The sequence below is a fragment of the Rana temporaria genome, chromosome 9 (assembly GCF_905171775.1).
Source record: "Rana temporaria chromosome 9, aRanTem1.1, whole genome shotgun sequence".
Taxonomy (NCBI): domain Eukaryota; kingdom Metazoa; phylum Chordata; class Amphibia; order Anura; family Ranidae; genus Rana; species Rana temporaria.
In genome coordinates, this window is record NC_053497.1 from 137,844,831 (window position 1) to 137,872,293 (window position 27,463).

A 27,463-nucleotide genomic window follows, 5' to 3' on the forward strand; every position below is an offset into this window, starting at 1 on the left:
ATAGCAAACGGTACTTACGGACGTTTTTTTTTTATAAAACCAGCCGATTCTAATTGTCATTAATGTGGGAAATGCAATGTTAAAAGTTTATTTTTAGGGGAACCACCCCTTTAAGCCCAAGATGGCTGCTTCAAATGCAAAGTGGAGGCAGACTCTATCATGTGCTTAAAAATGTTTAATCCCAGCTGTCACGTATGCAGTGGCGTCACGCACGCAAATACGCCACATCGCAATGGCACATATGCGAACACATGTGCGCATGACGTCAGGCCAGGATAAAAAAATTGACAATATATATAAAAAAATTCAGTAATGCTAATATACATTCTACAAAAAAAAAGCTTAAAACTACAACATGGTGACAAGCCTCTTTCATAAGGCTATTAATGATAATGTCAACCTATGTTCATTCATCATATATACAACTTGGCCTATAAACGTACTTGGATACACCAGTGCCTTGCTCTCAACATAAGAATAATAGGATAATTTTTTTAATCTTTTTTACGGTTTCAGAAAAAGTATAAAACTGAGGCTATCGTTGAGTTTAGGTGGTTTGGTAGCCTCCAATTCCCATATCCACCTGCTTTCATGTTGAAGAACCACCTGGTCAAAATTGCCCCCACTAGTGTCTTAGGGGACCACTTCTAGAACCCAACACTTCAGACAACGAGGGTCCCTACTATGTTTTAAACGCACATGTCTAGCTAGTGGGGCAAGTAAATGATATGTGGATATTTCATAGACATGATCCAAAATCAAATATGTATAGGTCTAATATAGGTGTGTCCCAGAAGACAATAATGGGATTGCCAGCACAGGGATGCATGCAACACCCTTGCATCCAAGTTCCGGAAAACATGGCCCTGCATGCGGCACACATGTAATTGCCCTGTTTGAACGAGGCCCTAACCTGCATCTCCTCCTTGTTCTAATGAAAATATATACCATGCTTGTCGCTGAGAGTAGGCCTTTGTCTAGATAGAGGGACTGTGGGGAGATCTTGTACATGTACTACAATTTACTGGTATGTCTTATATGATGCTTCCTTTCATAAATATATGAAGCTTGAAAAGCTAGTTGTCTGGAGATCTGCCTATTATTTATTTACCTTGTAATGCCTATACAAGAAATGTCCCAGCAAGGGTAAAATTGAATGTTGATGGCTGCTGATGTGTTAGGGTGGGTTCTTTACTTTATGGGGAGCATCAGGAAACACCTAAGCTGGTCCTAAAGTAGTAGAAAGTTTTGTAAAAATCTAAATTTTCTGAACATTTGGTTGATTTTGTAATGGTTACTGGGGTCAAATTGATGTCTGTTTTCAACCATAGTGACAAATAAATTTAAAGTAGCAGGGTTGATTTTTTTTCCCTCAAACAAACAAAATTAAAACCTTTGAATGTGATTTTCATTGCGAATGAATTGTACAGAAAGAGTACATATTGTATTAAAACCTGTTTTAAATAAGTCTGGGATTACATTTAAACAACAGTTCTGGATAGAATTTTAACCACGCTTACACCAAAAAAACAATATATGTATTGTGACAGGAAGTCAGGTAAATCTGTGGGCGTTGTCACAGACGGGACATACATTTCTGCCTTGTTTAGACAATACACCAATTGTTATTAGGCGTCGGCTGCAACAGTAGCCAGAAAAGGTCTAAGGGGGTTGGAAAACTTCAGCTGTTCAGAATGAGGAAATTAAGGCCTCTAAGGGTAATCCAGAAGATTACCACTGATTTGCTGCATCCTGAGGCTTTCTGCGTGAAGGAGAGCAGTAACTGAAAGTCTTCTGAGGAGGTGAGGAGAGGATTGATTTTTCTGTGTGATAAAAATCAAAAGACTATTGTTTTTCTGCTGTATGACCAGCAGTGTCTGCCCAGCACTAGGCTGTGCCAGACTCCATAGATAGGTTCCTGTGTGGTGAAGATAGACACCCCAATTCCCGGTCATGTTGACCGATAGGTAAGCTTGTTGGTGTGCCAAGGAATGTTTTTGTTGTATGTGTATAAAACCTTCAATAAACAAAAATTTTCAAAAAAAAGATAGACGCCCCAAGTGGCCAGGGTTTATTTTATGTTTGATTTTGTTTATGCTGTTTGGATGCTTGCACTTGTTTCCAGCAAGATGGAAGAATAAACCAAAATCTTTGTTTTCAACCGTCTTCGACTGCCTGTCTGTATAAATTTAGTGTGTAGTGAACCCATCCAAGGGGTCACACACCCCACTACCGAGCTAACCCCTTACAGTATATATAAATGAGAAAAATCCAATATATGTCTTTTTATAAGAAATAATTGTGACGTGTATTTCTTTAACACCACGTGTTCCAAAACAAAACTTATGCTCCAATCCACCGTGACCACAGATAACACTCACCAGATAGGATTGACTTTTTTTTCTCACAGGAAAGTCAAATAGCACTTGTTGGTAAATCCATGTACCATCAGGCCATCCACTGGGAACCAAGGGCACCACACAGCTCTCCACAGGGACTTTACACCACAAATAAATGGTGTTATACTTTGGGCGGCCTCCCCTTCTTTTTATTTATCCCTGCATAATCACTTGTGTAGCATTACCCCCGAAGGAGCCGCTGATTTGTTGTTGGGACCGGCGTATTAAGTTACCTTAGTGCTGTCTAGGGGTGCAGTTGGAGAACAGAGTATTGAGTGAATGTCTAGGCAAGGAATAGAGGTTTTCCAATGCTTTATTTCCAGGCCAACATCAACATCAAATGGGAAGGAAAGGTTGATGAAGAAAGAGGGAGGACTTTGCAGTATCAGGCCTGGATAAGAACCGAGCAATCCTGCTCTCAGTAGTACCAAATTACAGTTCGTCGCCACTCTAGCCAGAGTGGGTGAAGTGCCCCCGGACAGACTCCTGTCAACAAGCCTGGCAGACGAAGTGTCACTTTAAATTGCTGGGAGGAACAGATCTCTCTCACAGACCTGGCTCTAGACCTCTGCCACAGGCCAATTACTTGAATGAGCTAAATGGACGAATTGAGCGAATCCTCCCAGTAGGTTTTAGCATAGGTCACCGGATGACAGCAAAGCGTACCTGTCAGCATTCCGATCACCAGATCCCCGATTGGTTCGTTCAAGCGTTGTTGGACAACCTGCCTCCGGGTTCTTTTCAAGCCGACCCCCCAATCAAACAGCATCCAGCCTGGGATCCTCTCAATAGAACTGGGGACCCAGTAAGTCACTGGGGACCCTCTCGGCAACGTAGAGCTCCGCGTAGCATTTGACCCCGGCCTGGAAGGCCATCGCCGGGGTCCGTTGGATGCGCACACCCTAAAGGTGCCACACCTGGAACCCGCGGGAAGAACCAATAAAGATGGCATCTGCCACAGATATACTCTCCCCCAGCATGCCCCGCGAGGGAAAACTCCTCTAATTGGCTGCTGGGGGAAATTGCTCTGCCAGAACCCCTCTAGCGCCACCTGTCGCCCAGGGGTGGAAACAACACCCCTGAAGCGCAGGCTGACCTACAGGACATTTCTGGAATGACAGCAGCCCAAATTTGACAAATTGTGAATGGAAGCAAGAATAACTCTCCCATTCCCCACTAACTTTAGCGTAGTGCCCATACTGGAAGTAAGGGGGCGCTACACTTGGTTCACCTGAGAGGACCATACTGTATACTAGCGGGGAGGAAGTGATGGTAGAGATATTGGCTACAATACTCCTGAAGGGGTGCATGGTTCCTCAAGTTCCTTTCCAGTGGCTTGGTGGTGTAAAGTCCCTGTGGAGAAGTGTGTGGCACCCTTGTTTCCCAGTGGATGGCCTGATGGTACATGGGTTTACCAACAAGTGCTGTTTGACTTTCCTGTGAGAACAAGAAGTCAATCCTATCTGGTGAGTGCAGAGTGTTATCTGTGGTCACGGGGATTGGACCACAAGTTTTGTTTTGGAACACGTGGTGGCAAAGAATTACACATCACAATTATTTCTTATAAAAATACATATATTGGATTTTGTTCATTCATATATACAGTACATATATTGGTTTTTGGTGTAAGTGCTGTTTTTTTATTGTCTATGGCACATAGTTGTGTTTGTGGCAGAAGCTGCACAATATACAACTATATAACAATATATATACAATTTATATAACTTTAATATGTTTTGTATTGATAAGGAAGCTGGTGTATCTTTATTATTATTTTTGTACAAAATTTGAATAATTTTCAAACAAAAGTAGTGGACTCAATGATGGCAAGAACTAAGCCATTATTAAAAGGGGTGAATGATCCTTAATTTTAAATTTGAATTAAAGGGAATTCATCCACAACAGGATGTACCACAGCTCCTTCACGGGGGGCAACCCTGACTGAATATCTGTGTCCAAAAGGCCTGTCATTCTGTGCCCCCAGTTGTTTTTCTGAGGAAAGGTCTCTTTGAAGTCTGGATTAGGTTAAGTTTGTGATTTTGTTTATTGTTTCTTGGTTTTCATTCCATTGCTCTTTGTCAGGTCTCTCATATGTTGTAGGCAAGCAGCTCATTACCCTAATGAGGCCAAACCTCCAACAGATGAGCTCATTTGATTTTATTGCCTCACACAGACCTGACCAATCTCCTGTAATCAAAAGGACCTCCAAACCTAATTGAAAGAGTTATAGTATGTGAAGGGGCCACTACCAGCAATCATAATTTTGCATGTAAAATGTATCTAAATCCCAAACTTTTTAAAAGAGTTTTGAATAGAATAGGGAACGATTAGAACCCTTGTTAGGCTTTATTGCAGACTGGGGAGATTCATCTACTCAGTTTGTCCTCGTGGCCATTTGGACATAAAGTTATTAGAAATGTAAAATACCACAGTTGTCGCCAGAAAAGAAGGTTGTGGTTGGATTCTGGCCACATCTGCCCAAGGCGAGCTTTCCCCTTAGTAGGGAGAGATTTTCACAAACTTTCTGTTGTATCTCTGGGGACAGGAAATATAGGTAAATCTCTCCAAGGGCCACACAGATAAAAGTCACACAGAAGTCCCAATCCTTTCTTACTTGATAAAAAACAAACCAAAAATGTAGGCGTTGGATTACAGTTTCATTTACTTTGTGTGCTTTGAAAGACTGATTTGGGAAAAAAACATTGCTTTAAATTTTCAACTTGTTCAATCACTCCCTCATCGATTGAAATAATGACATGTGAATATTTTGTAGACCAATCCAATTACTGAAATTATCAAAGGATGGGGCTGATATGTGGCCCTCACATGTTTTGGACCAATCACTTCCCTTCCCATAGGCCCTGTACACACGGCTGGGAAAAAAACTTTGGTTTTCCTGACGGGATTCCTGGCAAGCTTGCCGTGCATACAGACCGATATTCTTTTGAATTGCAAGAACTCGGTGACGTCATCGACTACGACGAGCCGGCCCTCATCACATTCGATGCCGTCGCCGCCATTTTGCTACACCTCACACTAAACTTGTATGCTACTGCGCATGCATCAAAATCTTATCAAGCATGCGTGGGTTTACCTGGGACAGGAAAGCATACAGACGACCGGTTTTCTCGGCAGGAAACACTCTGCCGGGAAACCCGACGAGAAAATAGAGAGCAGGGTTCTCTATTTTCCAGTCGGGAGTCTCAGGCTGTTTTCCTGACGGGAAAACTGCTAGGGAACAATACACACGCATGGGATTCCCGGCCAAATGCTCTCCTGGCAGTTTTCCTGCCGGGAAAACCAGTCACGTGGACAAGGTTTTTCCCTCTTATCTATCATCCTTACCTGAACACTTGGCTCCACTTTCACTTATACAATTTCATTCTTGAGCCTCACCTTTCTACATCTAAACTTTATCCAGCATTTTTTTGTTATCCAGGAATCAAATTCAACCAGGTGTTCTTCCTGATATCTGCTTGGTTATCCAGCATAATTTATGTTCTTCTCGTACGGTTATGTAACCAACAGTTGATTCTTTTGTTTGGTTACTCCACTTTCCATAATATTTTTTTATGGTTGAACTAGATGGACTTTCGTCTTGTTTTCAACCTGACTAACTATGTAACTATATAATGTCACGGTACTATGGGGCTACATAGATGTATACTTCTATGTGTCGTGACTTTTCGAAGTACAGGTTCAATGCTGGACTTCGTAACTCATTTTATTATGACTTATTTGATAAATAAATGGAATTGTATACAAAAAAGATTGATGCTCTGTTGATTTCCTATTTGAACACCAACTATCTGGTCAAATCAAAACAGCACATTGACCCATCTGTGGTTTGTTTTGGACATATTGATCCAAGAACACCATGCAAACCTGTTTTAAATAATTCATTTTATATTTTCCTTTTTAGTAGCTGTTTTTGTTTGTGTGTTCTTGTTTTGTCTCCTTATAATTTTCCGGTGTTTTTTCGTTTGACTTATACAAAATTCACTGATCTCTGAAGTTTGTTTGCTAGTTAGAGAGAATGGCAAATGGTCAGCAGCTGGGACTGATTTGAGACTTAGAAGGCACTTTTGTTCACTGCCATGACATACAATATTCTGCCGTTTTTAGGTTTTCTTTCAGCATGTTGATGTCAGTATTTACATGCTGCTAACTGAGCTGTGTTGTATAAATAAAATGTTGGGTTTTTATGTAGTTAGATAGGTTGATGGACCTTTGTTATGTTTTTGCAGCAATATGTTGGCCTTCAACTTCCGATAATTACCTAGGCTGTTCTTGGCAATCAACATTTTGTGCATGGATAACGCTCACTGCAAATGTCCTGCACTTATTATGCCCCAAAAAACTACCTTTTATTTTAACACCGCTAAAAGTATTATTCCCTATGAAGACCAACTACAGTCAAAACTGCAATAGTTTCAGATAGAGTGAAAAAAAAGCTAGAACATCTGTGAATGTTTTATTGCTCTCTTTGTCCTTTTTGGGAAAATTATCCTCAACTCCTATTTAATTTATGGGTGTCAGATATAAACAGTAGTGAGATAAAATTTCCTCACTTTGTGTTTATGTGGCAGATAGACTGAACAGGAAACGAGACTCTGTTTGTTTTTTTGTTTGTTTTGATGGGTATCGCAGAAACAGTAATAAAACAACATTTTTAGTAGATTATAGGAGTTTCGTCTGAATTTTTTTTTTTTTTTACTGTAGCTGCTGACTTTTAATATATGGCCCCTTACCTGTCCAGGGAACCCGTGATGTTAGCACCACAGCCGATTTTTGGATCAACTCCCAGGTGCTCTCACTGCCATTCCTGGTAAGGGAAACTGACAGTGTATGTAGCCTTTTGGCTTCACAGCTGGTTCCCTACTGCGCATGCATGAAGCGTGCAGCAATTTCTTACTGGCCCTAGTGGCAGTGGAAGGAGGAGGGGAGCCAAACTTCCAAGGGACATCACCGATGCACAGTCTCCCAGAAGTGGGGAAGGGTATCTGTCAAAAACAGGCACCCGTTCCTCCCTTCCTGCTGAAAAGTGCCAAATGTGGCACTGGAGGGTGAGAGGGGGAGGCAGATGAGTGGAGGTTCCACTTTTGGGTGGAACTCTGCTTTAAGGAAGATTTAGAAACTCTATTAAGATTTCACCTCTCTCTGTGAGGGAGATTTCAATTAAGACTGGCCATATATAATACAATTTTCCTTTAGAAACCAAAACTATATAATATGAGGTCAAACCTAAACACTTTCAATTTGTATGCAATTAGGCAGACCCTTGCACTACATAGTTGAAGGTAAATCTAAAGGAAATTTAATAAAGAAAATTGTATAACCACTTCCTGCCTGTAGGCCGTCACATGACAGCCTGGACTTTAAGTGGGGATATCTGAGCTACAGGCATCATTCAGATATCATCTTTTTCAGCCGGCGATTTCATGCACCATAAGAACAATGGAAGGAATTTTTTCCCCTGCTGCAGAAAATTGGATCATGCTCTGCTAGGGTTTTTTGCCTTCCTCTGGATCAACTGTGGGTATGGAGTTGGGTGTATGGGATTGCATTGTGTTTTTTATTTTGTTTATCTATTTTTTTTTTTGTGGCTGAACTGGATGGACTTGTGTCTTTTTTCAACCTGACTAACTATGTAACAATCAAAGCGGCTGTTCAGCCACTTGATAGTTCTTACAGGCGGCAGGAGGTGGGTCTTATTGACCCCACATCTCTCCATAAAGAGGGTCCGTCACGCACTATTCCCATTACAAGGGATGTTTACATTCCTTGTAATAGGAATAAAAGTGATAAAAAAATATATTAAAGAGAAAGTGTAAACATTTTAATTTTTAAGTAAAATAAAGATTAAAATAAAATGTTAACGCACCCCTGTTCCCGCGTTCTCGTGCACAGAAGCAAACGCATATGTAAGTCGCACCTACACATGTACACGGCGTTCAAATCACACGTGAGGTAATGCCGATATAGCAAGAGAAACAATTCTAGCCCAGGACCTCCTCTGTAACTCTAAACAGGAATACTGTAAAAAAAAATGTAGAGCATCGCCTATAGAGATTTATAAGTTTGGCGCCATTCTATGAGTGTGCACAAATTTATAGGGGGGCATGTTAGGTATCGCTTTACTCGGTGGAATGTCCTCTTTCACATTATACAAGAAAATTGGGCTAACTGTACTGATTTGTTTCTTTTTAATTCATAAAACAGTTTTTATTTCCCAAAAAAAGTTTAAAAAAGAAATCGCTGCGCAAATACAGTGTAACATAAAAACTTGCAACGACTGCCATTTTATTCCCTAGGGTGCTCGCTTAAAAATATATAATGTTTTGGGGTTCGTGAGGAATTTTCTAGAAAAAAAATAATGATTTTTACATGTAGGAGCAAAGTGGCAGAATTGGCCCAGATAGGAAGTGATTAATGTATGGCCAGCTTAAGCCCGGGGTCACACTATAGCGGACTCAGACTCAGACGCCAATCACATGCAATGTCTGTGCGATGCGAGTTCAGCCTTACAGTAGTATGGTTGAACTCACATTGGATTCACAGAAAAAAAGTGCAGGTACCTTTTTTTTTCCCCGCACTGGCATCGGATCACATGGGTGTTTTCAGGTTTTTAAATCTGACAGAAGTTTTAACCCTTTAAAAAAAATGTAATGTTGTGGATGGCATTAGATTTTAACATCAATTTAACTCTTATGCCCTGTACACACGGTTTTCCCATTGGAATAAAATCCAACGGTTTCCCCAACGGAATTCTGCTCAAGCTGTCTTGCATACACACAGTCGCACCAAATTCCGACCGTCAAGAACACAGTGACGTACAACACTACGATGAGCTGATAAAAATTAAGTTCAATGCTTCCGAGCATGCGTCAACTTGATTCTGAGCATGCGTAGTTTTTAGTCCATTGGAATTGCATCCAGACGAACGGAAATTCCGATATTCGAAAATTCCAAGTCCACGCATCATCTGAAAAATTGAGAACATGTTCTCCATCTAATTCTGTCGGAATTTTCGACGAAAAAAGTCAGATGGGGCATACACACGGACGGAATATCCGATGAAAAGCTTCCGTCTGACTTTTTCCGTCGGAAATTCCGCTTGTGTGTACAAGGCATTAAGGTGGCCATATGCATAGTGATTTGCGTGGGTAGCAGTGTTCCTGGTTTCGGGACCACGTTGGCCCAGAGCAACTGATCTGCTGTGCGGTCCCAGCGTTTGACTGGGTCCTTAACTTGGAGGGGTCCCGAGCTGTCCGTCCAACTGAAGGAGGCTGGACGATGGGGAGCCTGTCCGAGGGATACCAAGCACGAGGCTGGTGTTCCAGGAGGGGTCTGTCCATTCATCTGGGACCACCTGGGATCTGACAGGCTGAAAGTTGATCGCCTGTCAGTGGCTAACTTGCAAAAAACTACCTGAAGGAGATCCGGGTGCTGAATCTGAGAGAGGATTCTGGACCATAATTGTCTCCATTCTTTTGGGAGGGTCTGTGGCAGAGACTTGATCCCAAGTTCGAGTGACACTCTGGCTGCCAGGATGGTGAAAGAGGCCTGTCCAGGTGCACTATACGCACTGTTCATGTTCCAGCAGTGAATATTCTAGGATACAGAATAAAAAATAACATGGTAGTGGCACCCATGGCCACCAGGGCTTTTTTGCTACTCGTTTTTGTCAAGCCCCGTACACACAATCGGGATTTCCAATGGAAAAAGTCAGACAGACTTTTTCCATCGGAAATTCTGACTCTGTGTATGCCACATCTGACTTTTTCCCGAGGTTTTCCATCGGAGTTTAGATAGAGAACATGTTCTCTTTTACTCCGATGGAATTCCTTCGGAATTCTGATGTGAGTTTGGCCAGGCAAAAGCACCATCGTGTGTACGGGGCATAATAATAAACATAATGGGCCAGATTCAGGTAGCTCGGCGTCTCGTTGAGCGGGCGTAGCGCATCTCATATGCGCTACGCCAACGTAACTCTGAGAGGCAAGAGCAGTATTCACAAAGCACTTGCTCACTAAGTTACGCCTAATTCAAATTTGGAAGGTAGTGGGCGTGTTGTATTAAAATGAACCGTGACCCCATGTAAATGAATGGCCGAACGAATGGCGCATGCTCAGAATCACGTTGCATATACTCCCTAAGAAACGACGGCTCAATGTGTACGACGTGAACGTAACCTACGCCCAGCTCCATTTACGTACGACTTACGCAAACGACGTAAAATTTGACGGCTGTTCCGACGTCCGTACCCTAACATGACTTACTCCTGCTTTATGAGGGATAACTATACGCCGGACGTACGCCTTACGTAAACAGCGTAGCTTATTGCGACGGGCGCAAGTACGTTCGTGAATCAGCGTATCTAGGTCATTTACATATTCAACGTGTAAATCAATAGGAGCGCCCCTATCGGCCAGCGTAAATATGCACCCAAGATACGACAGCGTAGGAGACTTACGTCGGTCGTAGGAAGCCAAAATTCAGGCGTATCTTGTACTGTGAATACGGCGCATAGATACGACGGCGCATCCTAGAACTTACACAGCGTATCAACAGCTACGTCGGCGTAAGTTCTCTATGAATCTGGCCCAAAATGTTTATTTAGAAACTGGAGTTTCTAGAATGTCTGTGGTTTTCAAATTAACAAGGGAGATACTAGCTTTATTATTTCTAGTACGGGTTAGAAAATACAACTTTTAGGCTCTGTTCACACCTAGGCGGTGCTGTTTTACATGCGTTTTTTTCGGGCGTTTTTGCTGATTTTTTTTGTACAGCCATTTTCAAGGTTAAAAGGTCACCATAAGGTAATACTCATGTTCTCTTTTTTTCAGATTGGCAGCATTGGCCGTCATACTGTCAGAGTCACTGGGGTTAGCACATTGGATTTCCGTGCCGCTTTTTCCACAACGGCTATAACTGATCCTGGACGTGTCATTGAGCGCCCCATTCAAGGTAATCAAATAGGAACTAGATCTCTTGTTCTTTTTCATAGAGGATACATTATATATATTTTTGTAATTGTTTAATTTTTTTTGGACTGCATTATGACATTTGTTCTGTGGATTTTATGCACAAACACTTTTGTGAGTCCATTTGGAGTATATATTGTGTTTGTGGCAGCATGATAGGAACAGTGCTGTGAATAGTGATTTACAGTTCTAACTATTGCCTGTGGTTCTTAGCTTGGGCTTTTGATAAGCAGCTCGCAGTCCCAGATTAACATTCATGTTTGTGACAGCACTGTGGTTAAGTTAGCATAGAAAGTGTTAGAACAGCTAATAATGGACTTTAAAGGCACGTATCATAAAAATAATAATTTATTGATTTACATGAAAAAATATTTTTCCACAAAATACAAAAATAATTAAAATACACAAGACATTTAAAATGATATAGGACTTCCCGTGATTCCCCTAAAGGATATAATACCATATATATACATACATACATAATCCTTCAACTTGGGGATATCACTTGTCCTCATATGTACATAACAGTTCAGCTCAACATGTTTTGCGACCTCAAAGTCGCTTTTTTAGGAGCTTGAAATGTCTATTTGAATAAGAAGAACATATTCTGATTAAAAGAGAGATCAAATTATAGTAATAGCCTTGGTAGTAACCTATATAGTAGCAACACTCCCTTGCAACCAAGGACACCAGAGCAGCAGCACTACTCCCCGAAACCCCCTGAGGCACCCCAGATCGACTGCAATTGGCTCTTGTGCCAGAATGTGGGAGCCAATATAAGAAAGCAATATATATATACTTTAAAGCCAAAACTCTTTTCGAGCTTTGGATGCAGTAAGGGAAGGGTTAGAACCACTAAAGAAACAAAGAAAGCAATGCAGCTCCTCCAAATATAGAATTTTACAAACTTAAAGCATTATTCATAGTATGCAAAAAGCATCCACAATATTCATGATAATAAAAATAAATCCGTGTGAATAAAAGTCCAAAATATGTGATCAATATCACCGCAAAGAAAGTGTCTGTCTTCCACCAGCTGATGAAAATCCTCCCCACCACACGTGAGCTACAGAACTAAAATGCACTAACTGACATTAAAGCTGCTAGAGGAAAGCAGCAGCATACATGTTTGTGTCACCAGGATCCTTCACATGTGGTCAACCAGCTCCATTCTTGCAATGGGGACTCTCTGCAGTACCACTGGGGACAGTCAGAAGGTTTGCTTGATATTGTCTGTGGAAAAAAGCAAGAGAGAGTTCAGTTCCAAGCATGGAAGTGGCAGTGAGACGTCAGCGTCTAGCTCCTGTCCAACGCATTTCATGTGAATGCACATCTTCAGGGGACGCTAGTAGTAGTTAGAACCATTGCCAAGTTTTTAAAGCTGTCTCTGCATTCCTGTTAGCGATAATAGACATTTATAAAAACAGTGGCCCAGATTCTCAAAGGGCTTACGACGGCGCAACACCATGTACGCCATTGTAAGTCCTAATCTGGGCCATCGTATCTATGCAACTGATTCTTAGAATCAGTTAAGCATAGATATCCATTAGATCCGACAGGCGTAAGGCTCTTACGCTGTCGGATCTTAAATGCCTTTTTGTGAATAAAGCACTTGCCTGTAAAACTTGGGGCGGCGTAGCGTAAATGACATACGTTACGTCGCCGCAGAGATACGCCGGATCTACGAGAATCTGGCCCAGTGGTTCTAACCCTTCCAGAATCTGTCTCAGTGACACAGCATAAAGTGTACAGCAAGTGAGGGGTAATCTTTCTGATGGGCGCAGATAGCTGCAAAATTTGTCAGAGACTCAAATGCTTTCCCACCTCACTAAAACAAAAAATAAATATGATAAGGCTGAATTGAGCTTTAATATTATTGCCTGGTGGACGCAAATGTTTTTGGAAATTGCAGCCTCGAAAACAGCCTAAAGGGTGGAAAGACTATGGAGTTGATTTTCTAAAGCTGGAGGGTGCAAAATCTTGTGCAATTCTGCATAGAAACCAATCAGCTTCCAGGTTTTATTGACTATCTGTTATCAAAATGTTTTGTTACTGGGTATGGATAGCATGTGACCCCATATGCTGTGAGAGCGCTCGAGTATGCCAACCAATCGCTAGACCCAAACACTGTCCTACACGGTCATGTAACCATTTTCAACACCAGCCAGAATTGGGAATTTTAATGCTGGCTACAATTGGAGTCAGTGGGTCCCCTTTACTATGGCAATGTGACTTTGTTCTGAATGAACAAGGTGACATAGCTGCTTTAAACAACATTAACATTTCAAAAATATGAAATATTATTACATATAAATATTTTGTATTTGATTTTCCTTCCTGCTGCTCTAAGTTTTTTTATCTTTTGTAGACTATTTTTGCCTGTTTATTACATACCTCAACAGCTCAAGCACCAATGTATTAACAATTAAATGGTTCACCCACTCCCATTAGCTGTTTTTTTTTTTTTTTTCGATAGCTTTGGATAGACTTTAAAAGAATAAGTACTCCAAATTAATATTCCTGTTTGAAACTGTCGGGGAGATTCTGCCTTTGATAACCTGCGACAGCAGTCTAAAAAATTAGGAAACCGTAATCACCACGAGAGAGTCAAAGACAAGAATAACAACCTGACAAAAGTTTAACCATTTCCCAATTTAATTAATAAAATAGGTTTTGTTACAGCCTGTGCCTGTACAAGAGAGATTTTACATCATTACTATCCTGACATAGAGTTTGTGGAAATCTCAACAATTAGTGACTACAATAAAACTCTGATGCCTTGTACACACGGTAGGAATTTCTGATGGTCTAAAATCTGATGGAATTTTTTGTCAGAATTCCGATCAAGCTGTCTTCCATCAGTCTTGCATACACACTGTCAGACAAAATTCCGACCGTACAAAACGAGGTGACGTTAAACAATACGACGAGCCGAGAAAAATGAAGTTCAATGCTTCCGAGCATGCGTCGACTTGATTCTGAGCATGCGTAGGAATTTTCTCAGACGGAGTTCCACACAGACGATTAGAATTTTTTCATAGGATTTTATACCTATGGGCACACACACGATAGGAAATTCTTATGAAAAAATTCCTTCAGACTGTTTTCATCAGAGATTCCTATCATGTGTACAAGGCATGAGAGAGGTCCCATCTATGCCTTCCCCTATCCAAACCTGGAAAAAAAAAAAAATTACTGTATCATTGGGCTTCACTATGTAATGGTTTTGCACTTTAAAATACACAGGACACTAACTCTATAAGGGGTTCTAAGTGCTTTATTATTGATATATTTGTATATATTTTACAAACTAATAAACATTATTTAAAAAAAAAAATACCATGGCTAGAGCTACTACACTAAACTAAATAAGACCACAAGCAGTCTCTAATCATTCATGCATTATGACGAATTCCTTCAAAAACAAAGTTATTAGAAGCACAATGTTACCCTGTCCTGTTTAGGTGACAAACTATTTCCATACATTAATAGTTTGGGAATTTTAACAGTATGATCACAATGTGGAATTTGCTTTTAGCCTTCAATTGAGAGAGAAATTACATCTGGGAGAGTTAAAACGGTTCCATATTTACCTGAGCAGCCTTTTACATTTATATAATCTTGGTAATTAAAATAAGAAATAGAAAATTAAGAAGCAAAATATTTACCTCTGCTAAGAAGCTAAGAAGCCAGTGCTCCGAGCTCCCTCAAGTTAAATGACCAAAGCCTAAGCTTATAATACCTTAACAGCCCTCAGTGGAACTTGAAGCCAAATGACATATGTGACAAAAACACCAAAGTACAAATGGTGTAAAAATATGTGCAAGTTACCATACATCTTTATGTGCAAGAAAATACAGTATATTAGGTAATACACAAAAGTGCCAATCAACCCTTAAAACACTTGGAACATGCTCGAAAAAGTAAATTCACAAAGTCTAGCCTAGGTATGCGGTTCATGAACTATAGAACTTTGAGAAACTACAAACTATTGTAAAGGAGTTCTCTATAAATAGTGCTAATCTGTCTCATCTTTTCCTGAGTGACCAGGTTCTCTAGAGATCATGAGTTGCATGAACAAGATAAGATGCTAGACACAGTCTTTTTGTACTAAAACAATAATTCCCCCACACTACAAGACTCTGATCCGGCCGCATCTGGAGTATGCTGTCCAGTTCTGGGCACCAGTCCTCAAGAAGGATGTGCTGGAACTGGAGAGAGTCCAGAAAAGGGTATTACAACTAATAGAGGGACTGGAGGACCTTGGTTATGAGTAAAGGTTACGAGCACTGAACTTATTCTCTCTGGAGAAGAGACTCTTGAGAGGGGATATGATTTCAATGTACAAATACCGTAAAAATTTTCTTTGAAAGAGAATTAAATAAGACACGTGGCCATTCACTAAAACTAGAAGAAAATTGGTTTAGCCTTAAACTGCATAGAGGATCCTTTACTGTAAGAGCGGTTAGGATGTGGAATTCTCTTCCACAGGCGGTGGTTTCAGCGGGGGGCATTGATAGTTTCAAAAATCTAGTAGATAAGCACCTGAACGACCACAACATACAGGGATATACAAGGTAATACCGACATATATAATCACACACATAGGTTGGACTTGATCGACTTGTGTCTTTTTTCAACCTCACCCTACTGTGTAACATAGCTCTACAAAGCTCCCATTACACTGCTGCTGTTGTCGCCCCAATCACATAGTTATACTTAGACAGCTGAATTTATTTTCTGCTTGTTATTTTGTTGACCAAATTGTCATTAATCGATTGTAACAATCTCAACATTTTCTTTTTCTGTTTTAAGGTATTCCTATCTCAGCCTTGATAAATTGCACTGGTCTCTCTCCGCCGGGGTTAGTGAATAGCCTGGACCTCCTCCGCGTTTCCGGAGATTCGTACCTTTCTCTGCTGGCTCAGCGCATACCAGTTAAGCGTAGCAAACAACTTTGGACAGTTCCTTTGTTTCAGGCACCTCGTGGAAGCTTCTTTTTAAAAGTTAACGGCACCGACCATAATGGATATCAGTTTCAGAGACTCTCTAATGTAGCATACACAAGCATAATACCAGGTAAAGTGCAGACTACACATGGAAGTGTGTTCAATTATGCAGCAAAGTGAAGTCTGTTTTAAATGTTGCTACTATGGTTCACTTTTTTGTGACAATACTAAAAGATTGCTGGGTGTCTGAGAGTCACAGGCACCACATCCCTATATTGTATAAACGGAATGGGATTTTAAAGGTGCCAAACACAAGTTAATATAAAAATATAACATTTTTATTATAAACAATTAAAATCTCATATAAAAAACATCATATTGATCTATACAACTACCGATAAGATGCAGTAAACTTCAACTCGTCATGTTTCGCCAAACGTATGGCTTCTTCAGGAGACTTTTTATGAATACTGTATACATCATCTCAGTAAATTGAAAAACAACAGATTCATCCAAAAAAAATAAAAACAGCTAACAAATCATCAAAAAACGATAACAATTTATAAAGGTATACAGTATCTGTAAAAAGTCTCCTGAAGAAGTTTGGCAAACAAAACATATCAAGCTGAAGTTTACTGCATTTTATCTGTAGTTGTATGGATACCAAAATGAAGATTTGTTAGATAATACAATTTTTATATCAACTTGTGTTTGGCACCTTTTAAAATCGCATTCCCTTAATTCTATAATTTTTTTTAAAACTGTACTATTTTTTGGTTGCACAAGACAGTCTGTGACTGCCTGTTGGAGTTGAGGGCTTGTGTAGGTAGTTGAATGCAGCACGCTTTCAGTTTCAATCAGTTTGCATTTGAGATCAGTTTAGGGAGCTTCTGAGTTCCACTACAGGTGCATCTGACCTGCAGTTGAACCCATTTTTTAAGCTGCATTTGACCATCTTCTCTGTTGCATTTGACTTCCTTTTAATCCTCATCAAGCTGCTTCAGTCTGCTTTGGCATCCTCATTGGAGGCAGACAACGCCTGTATACATTTGCCCTTATTGTGCTGTCCACGATTCTGGTGAGTATATCTTCCTCTACAAACAGGCCATTGTAACCAAGACTCTGCTGTGAGCTGGACCTCTGGATTACCCTTTGGAAGTCCATAGTTATTATATTACAATAGAGAATCCACAAGGGAGCCAGTGACAACATAATGTTGCTGGCCTTTGGTGGATTCATGATAGGCATATACCGGTGCAGTGTGTGTGTGTGTGAGTGTGTGTGTGTATATAAGTCCTTAGGGTGGTTAATATTAGGACTACTTGTCCAGCACATACTTGAGAGAGGTAGCTTGATATACTTAGTCACCCTATAGATCTTAAGATAAGTTGTGTAGTTCAAATTAGTAAGGTTGTCTGGCTATTTCTGTACTCTGTTTTTTTTTTTTTTCTCTCTTTACTATTTTCTGATACCGTGTTGGCATAGGTGTGCGCAGCCTATTGCATTAGGGTGTGCACCCTAAAGCTCAAAAACACGTGTGTGTCTACATATATATGGCCCCAGCACATTGATCTCCCTGCCTGCACAGTGTAAGAGAAATGCATAAGCACTTCTCCTATGGCAGAGCCGGTAAGAGGGAGTTCTTTGCTATCTTCCTGCTGGCACACTTGATAACGTTAATGTGCATGGGGTGATTAGGGTGTGCCCAGGACAAACCGACACACCCTGTGTGCACGCCTATAAAAAACAAAGTCATTAAGCGCTAAAACTGGCAGTCATTGAGGGACATATATATCTATCTATATATATAGATATATATGTCTTGTCATAAATGATGTAAGAAAATGACCGGACCCCAGTGCAGCTGCCAACTTCTGGAGAAAAGTTGACAAAATTGAGCAACAAAAGCAGCGCTCGATGGGACCAGTAAGGCCCCTTTCACACTGGGCGGATCAGTAATGATCCACCCCGTGAACCTCCACTTGCTCAGCGGGATTGCTTCGTTGATCCCCGCTGAGCCGACAGATGACAGGGCGTTCCCCGCACACTGTGCAGGGACCGCCCTGTCTTTTCTCCGCTCTCCCCTATGGCGGGATCGGATGAACACGTACCGTCTATCCGTGTTCACCCGATCCGATCCGCCAGACGGATGGAAAAGTTGTTTTTTTCTCCGTCACACTTTGGCAGATCGGAACGGGTCGGATGTCAGCGGGCATGTCACTGCTGACATTCACGGCTCCATAGAGGAGCACGGAGCGCCCGTTTAGGTCCGCCTAAAAAACTGGCAGGCGGACCTAAACGGGCCGCCCGTGTGAAAGAGCCCTAACAAAAGAACTTTTGGCAATTCTGGTGCTCAATGTAGTTCATTTATTGGATGAACACTTGAGTTAAAAGACAACTGTCAGATGAAAATTATGTATTTAACCACTTCCATACAGGGCACTTACGTACCTTCCTGCCCAAGCCAATTTTCAGCTTTCAGCACTGTCGCACTTTGAATGACAATTGCGCGGTCATACTACATTGTACCCAAACAAAATTGGCGTCCTTTTTTACCCACAAATAGAGCTTTCTTTTGGTGGTATTTGATCACATCTGCGATTTTTTTTTTTTTGCGCAACAACTAAAAAAAGACTGAAAATTTTGAAAAAAAATCAGTTTTTATTTTTTTCTGTAATTTTTTTGTAAATAAGTAAGTTTTCTCTTTCAATTATGGGCACTGATATGGTGGCACTGATGGGCACAGATGAGATGGCACTGATGGACATCGACGAGGTAGTACTGACGGGCACAGATGAGGTGGCACTGATTGGCGGCGCTGGTATGCGGCACTGGGCACACATAGGCGGCACTCATGGGCACACATAGTTGGCACTGATGGGCACTCATGGGCGGCACTGATGGGCATCACTGGGCACTCATGGGCGGCACTGATGGGCACCACTGGGCACTCATGGGCGGCACAGATGGGCACTGTGGGGTGGCACTGATGGGCACTGTGGGGTGGCACTGATGGGCACTGTGGGGTGGCACTGATGGGCACTGTGGGGTGGCACTGATGGGCACTGATGGACACTGTGGGGCGGCACTGATTTACTTGTTGCCAATCAGTGCCCATTTGTGGGCACTGATTGGCATCTTTTTTTTTGCATCCTTTTTTTTTCCCCATACTTTTTTTTTCAACCTTTTTTTTTTTTTTTTCAAACTTTTTTTTTTTTTTTTTTGACTTTTTTTTTCACTTTTTTTGTTTTGCCCTTCCCTGGTGGGCATCCCTGGTGGTCCATGTGGCGATCCGAGGGGGGGCTGCGCTGATAAACAATCAGCGCAGCCCCCCCTGTCAGGAGAGCCGCCGATCTGCTCTCCTCTACTCGCGTCTGTCAGACGCGAGTTGAGGAAGAGCCGTCGGCGGCTCTTCCTGTTTACACCGTGGTTGGACACGGCTGATCACGTGGTAAAGAGTCTCCGTGAGAGACTCTTTACCGAGATCGGTGTTGCGGGGTGTCAGACTGACACCCCGCAACAACGATCGCCGCGATGCGCGCCCCCGGGGGCGCGCAGCGGCTAAGAATCCTGAGGACGTCATATGACGTCCGGTCAGGATTCTACAACCACTTTGCCGCCGTCAATCTGTCATTGGCGGGCGGCAAGTGGTTAAAATCAAACAAAATAAAACTCATTCTCGTGGTTGAAGTATAATATAAGCGATACGACCACACTTCCTGATGACAAGGGGTTAACATCAATGAGTATACTCCATAGTACTCCTATGCATGTCGGTATTGGATATGTGATATCCATGGCATATGATATGCTACCATAAGGGCACCCACTGATACAGCGGTTGTCTTTTCTGACCCTCAGGTGTTTTCATTAACAAAACTTGTACATGTTTGAAGGTCTAAGATATACTGTTTAATACGTCTGTGTAAACCATATGATATGGTACAAACGATTGATTGCAGAACATATTTGGATACAATGTTGCTTCATGGTACTGGCTTTATTCTTACTGCGGTATCCCTTTTTTTTCTCTAAAATTAACTCTTGAAATCAATATAAACAGATTATGCAAAAAAACTAAAAAACAAAGGAAGAAATAAGCAGTAGGGTATAGCTCCACTTTTATCACTGCAACATTTTATACCATTTGTAATCTGCCAGTGCATGGACATCTTAAAGTTTGCCTGTCATTAAAAATATGGAGGCTGCCATTGCAAACCTCTCATTTTAAACCTGCTAGTGCTAGTTGCCTGGCTGTCATGCTGATGGGCCTTCCAAAATACTAACCCATGTTTAAAGAATTCTGACTTTTGTCTGGCTTTAGTTGACTGCATTCTTTTATGGGGTTGTTAACTCAAAAGTATTAAAACCAAACATAGCCATCCCATTGGCTTTTCCAGGAGATGGACAGCAGTACTTTAATGCTGAATATAGAAACAGCCTTTGATTTGATATATGAGATTTCGCTCCACCTGCGAATGAGTTGACCGAAAGAAAATGATCATAGGCTGCTAAAAATAAGTTGCGCCTTTCCATATTTCCTAAATGTAATCACAATATTGAAAATAAGTCAAAATCACTCTTATCACTGCATTTATGGCCAGCCTAACTACAAACATAGATGGAAACCTACATAAAATCTAGGATTTAGGCATTTTATGGGTGACCATGGGTTCAGCAGTGGTGCAATTGTCCCCCTTCACCAAAAAAGGTATGCATAGTTTACTGAAAAGAAAGGGAAAACCCACCAGTTCCTTACATGTAAGAGGTCTGCGAATGATGCCATGCATTAGAGGCCATGATACTGTTTTCAAAGTCTTACCAGGGCATATATATCTATACAGTACATATACATTATCATCACACAGGGACATTGTAAAGTCGTAGCTGACACAATCCACAGGTTTACAAGGACCATGCATAGTGTCATAATCCATTTTCTTGTCTTATCTGTTGGCAGATGTCCCTTCTGTGTCCATGCTGCCACATATTCAGGGCTTCCACCAACGCCCACTGACACTAACCTGCTCAGTTCAAAGTGACATCCCCTTTAAGGTTCGCTTTTCCAGGAATGGAGAGAGACTTGGAAATGAACTGTCCTTTACGTAAGTAGAATCACTTCTTATTTATATCGTTTTTTCATACAAAGATTATCAAGATAATGAGGGAATTCAATAAAGCTTCTGCACCACTTTTCCACCAAGTTAATCCCTCTTGTTAATGTGTTGTGTCAAGCTCATGAAACATTTGCAACACTTTTGGTTCTGACAGTGACTTGTGTGCCAAATTCATGTAGTTCTAAAATGGGCCACTTTCACATTGTGGGTGCAAAGCCTGCACCTAATTAAAAAAAAAATATAGACAGTTCCTATCCTAAGAAAATTGGAGCCAATTAAAGTGGAAGTAAACCCCCCTATTGTTTTCAGCCAAAGAAGCTGCCATCTTTGCCTCTGTTTAATCTACAACTGCCATGATGCTGCACATGTGATCAGTTATGACACCAGCCATTGGATGGTTTGACAGTTTGGTTGAGAGCACAACCAATGGGAGTGTTTAATTTCTGGCACGTGCCGGAAATTAAACTGTTTTATGGATGGGTCTACTTCCGCTTTAAGAACAACTGCCTTTTGGCGTACAGAGAGATCTTGGCACAGGTTTTCCCATGCGTTCTAAAAGTGGCGCAGCGTGCACCAAATTTAAGTACAAGTTCTAGACAGTTAAATTAATTTGGCGCTTTCGGCACCACTTTTAGAACACACGTGAGACACTTTCACCTCTGTCTGAGCAAGTATTTTTGAATTCCAGTGAATGTATTTAGAAATTTCTTGTGACAATGATTTTAACATGTATTCTTTACTAATCCCCAGGGAACCCACCAATGCCACCTACGAAATTCCATCTGCTTCTGCCCGCCACGAGGGTCTTTATCAATGTACAGCTATAAGTAATGCTGGAGCAGGTTTTGGCCAAACCCAAGTATCTGTGGCAGGTAGGAGACTAATAGATAACGTTATCAGGCTTATTTACAAAAACGAAACGCACAGCATAACGACCTATAGCAACCATTAAGCCTTAATGCCCTGGTTAAAATACAGCCTTTAAAAGGGAAAGTATTTTTTTTTCTGAGAGAATACTATTGAATTGTTCACGTATCTGAACCCAAAAACAAAAATAAATGTGGTAACTGCAATTTGTTTCACACTGATATTAATTTTATTTTTTACCAGGTAATCCTACCAGATACACACGTTCTGTCCTAGGATGGCAACACTTACTCGTTGTACTGTATATATGGAAGAGCAGCGTTGTCACCCAAGGCTGATCTCCTGAATTTAATTAGAAACACCTATTTTTTATGCTGATAACATGAGAATTATGAGAGGGAGAGATATATTTTTTTTTGTTTTACATATATAATTATAAACTACAGTTAAGGTTTCTAAAAACATTAACACATTGAAAAAAACATGTTTTATCTGATCTGTTTTGCACCTACATCTAAGTAATTTAACAAAACATGATACATTTTCTTTAATCAAGTTCAACCAATGAGGCTGCTTATCATATTGCTTATTCGTCATTCTGTTGTTTATTGCATATAGCAGAGCTGTGTCTGTGAAATTTGAACAGCATTTTTCTCTGTTTGCAGATCCTCCTCCCACAATCTCACTCCACCATAATGTCACAGTTTCACTTGGTGAAGTTGCAGTCCTTACCTGCCATGTGCTAGGAGATGTCCGTTACAACCTAAGCTGGCAGCATGATGGCAGGGCGCTGAAGGACGGGCGTCTCTGGATCCTGTCTAACTCATCCCTGCAGATTCGCAATGTTCAGCCTGGAGATGCTGGGAGGTACCAATGTACTGCCAAGAACAACCATGGCACCACGACAGCAAGTGTCTGGCTTTCTGTACAGGGTAAAAACTTTGTATTTGGCATCTGGTGTTTTAAGATCATATGACTTGTAGAAATGTATTACTGTTTTTGCTTGGGCATCTTGTATAAAAGCGTCTAAAACTGCTGTGTAGGACATCAAACAATTAGATTCTGCCTAAAGCACCTAAAATACCTGGGAATGAAGTCACAATTTAATATCTAAGATGGCAGCAGCTGACAGTTTCTGGGGAGACATGTGGTTTTGCCAAATTTGTTTGTGTTCAAATGTACTGTAGTCTTTACTGATATACAGAGGGAAAATAATTATTTGATCCCTGCAGATTTTGTAAGTTTGGCCACTTACAAAGAAATGAACGGTCTATAATTTGTATCTTAGGTGTATTTTAAATGATATAGACAGAATTTTCAACCAAAAATTAAGAAAAAGCACAATACAAAAATGTATAAATTGAGTTGCAGTTTAGGTAGTGAAATAATTATTTGATCCCCCAAGCAAAACATGACTTGGTACTTGGTGAAGAAACCCTTGTTGGCTAGCACAGAGGTAAGATGTTTGTTGTAGTTGGTTACCAGGTTTGCACACATCACAGGAGGGATTTTGGTTCATTCTTCTCTAAATCCTTAGGGATTCTTGGATTTCACTTAGCAACTCGAAGTTTCAGCTCCCTCCATACATTTTCCATAGTATTAAGATCTGGAGACTGGCTAGGACACTCCATGACCATAATGTGCTTGAGCAACTCCTTTGTTGCCTTGGCGGTATGTTTTAGGTCATTGTAATGCTGGAAGACTCATCAACAACTCATCCTTCAGTGTTCTGGCTGAGGGAAGAAAGTTCTCACCCAAGATTTTACCATACATGGCCCTGTCCATTGGCCCCTCAATGCGGCAAAGTCAGCCTATACCTTTAGCAGAGAAACAGCCCCAAAGCATCATGTTTCCATGTCTGTGCTTGACTGTGGGGATGGTGTTCTTAGGGTCATAGTTACATTTTTCTTCCTCCCAAACACGACGAGTCAAGTTAATGCCAAAGAGCTCAATTTTCTCCCAATCCTTCTCTGAATTATTTAGATGTTCATTGGCAAACTTCAGACATATCTGTACATGTGCCTTCTTGAGGAGGGGGACCTTGCAGGTGCTGTAGTATTTGAATTTATGAATTTGTGTTACCAATGGTTTGTTTATTGACTGTGGTCTTAACTGCCTTGAGGTCATTCAGAAGCTCCTCCCGTGTAGTTCTAGGCTGATCCCTAACTTTTTTTATTCATGATTATCCTTACCCCAAGAGGCGAAATCTTCCATGAAGCTCCAGACCATAGGTGATTGATGGTTATTTTGTATTTATTCCATTTGCCAATAATCGCTCCAACAGTTGTCTCTTTCTCACCAAGCTTCTTGCTGATGGTCTTGTAGCCTATTCAAGCCTTGCAAAGGTCTACAATCTTGTCCCTGATGTCCTTTAACAGCTCTTTGGTCTTGCCCGTAATAGTGAGGTTTGAAAGAAAGAGATTTTGTGGACAGATGTCTTTTATACACATAACGAGTTGACGTTAGGAGCACCTTCTTAAAGCGGAGGTTCACCCAAATAATTTTTTTCTCAGAACAACTTCTTTAGACTTCTAACATGTACAGTCCGCAAATCTTTTTTTTTTTTTTACGCTGTACATACCTTATAATCTATCTTTTCATTCCGGCTTCCGGGTACTTCTCCCTGTGGGAGTAGGCGTTTCCAAGTTGAGGAGGCATGTCATCTGGGAGGTCGCCCAGATGATTGACGTCTTTTCAGCAAAAGTTCCCCCCGGCGGATAAGGCCCCGTCCCCCGTATTGCGTAGGCGCGTCCGAGTCACAGCGTTTCCGAAAGAAGCCGAACATGCAGATCTGCTAGTCGGCTCTATACGGCCCAGGGAAGAAGTACCCGGAAAACGTAATGAAAAGATAGATTATAAGGTATGTACAGCGTAAAAAAATAAAATAATTTGCGGACTGTAAATGTTAGGCCGCCTACACACGACCGGTCAAAACCGATGAGAATGGACCGAGGTTCAGTTTCATCGGTCCAAACCGACCGTGTGTACGGCCCATCGGTCTCTTGTCCTTCAGACCAAAATTTTAAAACTTGCTTTAAAATCGAACCGATGGACCGCTGACCGATCGGGCCAAACCGATGGTTAGTACACAAAAGCATCGGTTCAAAACCCGCGCATGCTTAGAATTAAGTCGACGCATGCTTGGAAGCATTGAACTTCGTTTTTTTTCAGCACGTCGTGTGTTTTACGTCACCGCGTTCTGACCCGATCGGTTTTTGAACTGATGGTGTGTACACACATCAGACCATCAGGCCACTTCAGCGGTGGACCGATGAAAACGGTTCGTCGGACCATTCTCATCGGATGAACCGGTCGTGTGTACAGGGCCTTAGAAGTCTAAAGAAGTTGTTCTGAGAAAAATGTTATTTGGGTGAACCTCCGCTTTAAATTGATAGGATTAATCTGTGTACCACACGAGCACCTACTGCCGCCAGTCTGTGGGAGCTAGAATTATTGTTGGTTGGTAAGGGATCCAATACCTATTTTTCTCACTGAGCTGCAACATAATTTATAACATTTGTATTTTGTGTTTTTCCGGATTTTTGGTTTATATACTGTTTCTATGATTTTAAATTCATTTCTTTGTAAGTGGGCAAACTTACAAAATCTGCAGGGGATCAAATAATTATTTTCACCACTGTAAGCTTGCACAGCTGACCTAGTTGGTTTATGGAGCGCTCTGCAGGCTGCCCAAGATTTGTTTTTTGAGATTGAATTGTACATCCACCCACTGTCACATGTTGTTAACCATGTTGTTAACCAACAGTAAGGTACCTACAAATAAAGCATAACGTTCACTCAACCCAAGCATCACAGTTAGGCCAGGGAATGTCTATTTATACCTCCTGCCTGAGCTTACATGGGGAAACAATTTAGGATTGCTTTTATTGGCCATGTTAGGATGACCTTTGCTGGCTAATCACATTTACTTTTCTCTAAGATAGCCAGCCCATGCAGAGCTCTTCCTCCCACCTCCTATATGCAAAAATATTGCAATTGTACATATTTGTATGCAATTGTACATATTTGTATGACAATCTATCAGTAGCTGCACTCTAAAGTCTGTAGGTACCCTAAAGTGTCAGTCCACACAAAAAATTATATATTGGCCCAGATCCACAAAGAAGTTACGTTGGCCTATCTATTGATACACCGCGTAACTTCTAAGATGCTCCGGCGTATCTTTGTTTTGGATCCACAAAACAAGATACGCCTGAAGCAGGGCTCGATCAGACTGACGTCTGTCTTAGTACGCCGTCGGATCTAAGGTGCATATTTACGCTGGCCGCTCGGTGGCGCTTCTGTTGATTTCCATGTCGAGTATGCAAATTAGCTAGATATGCCAATCCACAAACGTACGTCCGTCCGGCGCATTTTTTTTACGTCGTTTACGTAAGGCTTTTTTTGGCGTAACGTTACCCCTGCTCTATGAGGCGTACGCAATGTTAAGTATGGACGTCGGGCCAGCGTTGATTTTTTCGCGAATAGGGCTTTGCGTAAATTACGTTCATGTCGTCTAGGCATTGAGCGGGCGTAATTTAATTTGAAAATTCGACGTGATACTTGGCATGCGCGCGCATGCGCTGTACGAAAAAAGCGTCATTACGTGGGGTCAAGCTTATTTTACATAAAACACGCCCCCCTGTTCCTCATTTGATTTAGACGCGCTTACGCCGGGAGATTTACGCTACACCGCCGCAACTTCAGAGGCAATTGATTTGTGAATATAGCACTTGACTCTCAAAGTAGCGACGGCGTAGCGTAACTACGATACGCTACGCCTGCCTAAAATTACGCCGCGCTACGTGGATCTGGCCCTTCATCTTTTGGTAGATGCTAGAGAGATAAACCACCTTACAGTTTCTTTCTATCTCTTGGAGGTTCTATTAGCGAGTTCCCTGGTCTGCACACCTGCTGCGCTCATTTTGAGAGTTCCCACTCTCCCTGCTGGGATTGATTTTTTTTTTTATTGCATATTATGGAGAATGTTACCAGGAATACTGGAATCAACACCTAAAACTCCCAAGTGAACAGAAACTGACTCAAGAATTATGTCAGGAAAATCTCAGTGTTTGAGTATTCACGACTTTTAAAAAGCAAAAGGCTGATAAGTGCACCTAGATCCAAGATACTTCTTTTTGACA

The 27,463-nt window shown here is 41.3% G+C and overlaps 1 protein-coding gene across 1 annotated transcript in view; it reads left to right on the plus strand.

Annotated features, from left to right (window-relative positions):
* The window catches only part of HMCN2 (hemicentin 2), a 345,628-nt gene that overhangs the window by 77,284 nt on the left and 240,881 nt on the right, over positions 1-27,463 (plus strand). Inside the window, 5 exon segments of the mRNA XM_040325278.1 lie at positions 11,249-11,369; positions 16,202-16,465; positions 21,296-21,440; positions 22,203-22,324; positions 22,985-23,251. Of these exon segments, the coding sequence (XP_040181212.1) occupies positions 11,249-11,369; positions 16,202-16,465; positions 21,296-21,440; positions 22,203-22,324; positions 22,985-23,251 (919 nt within the window).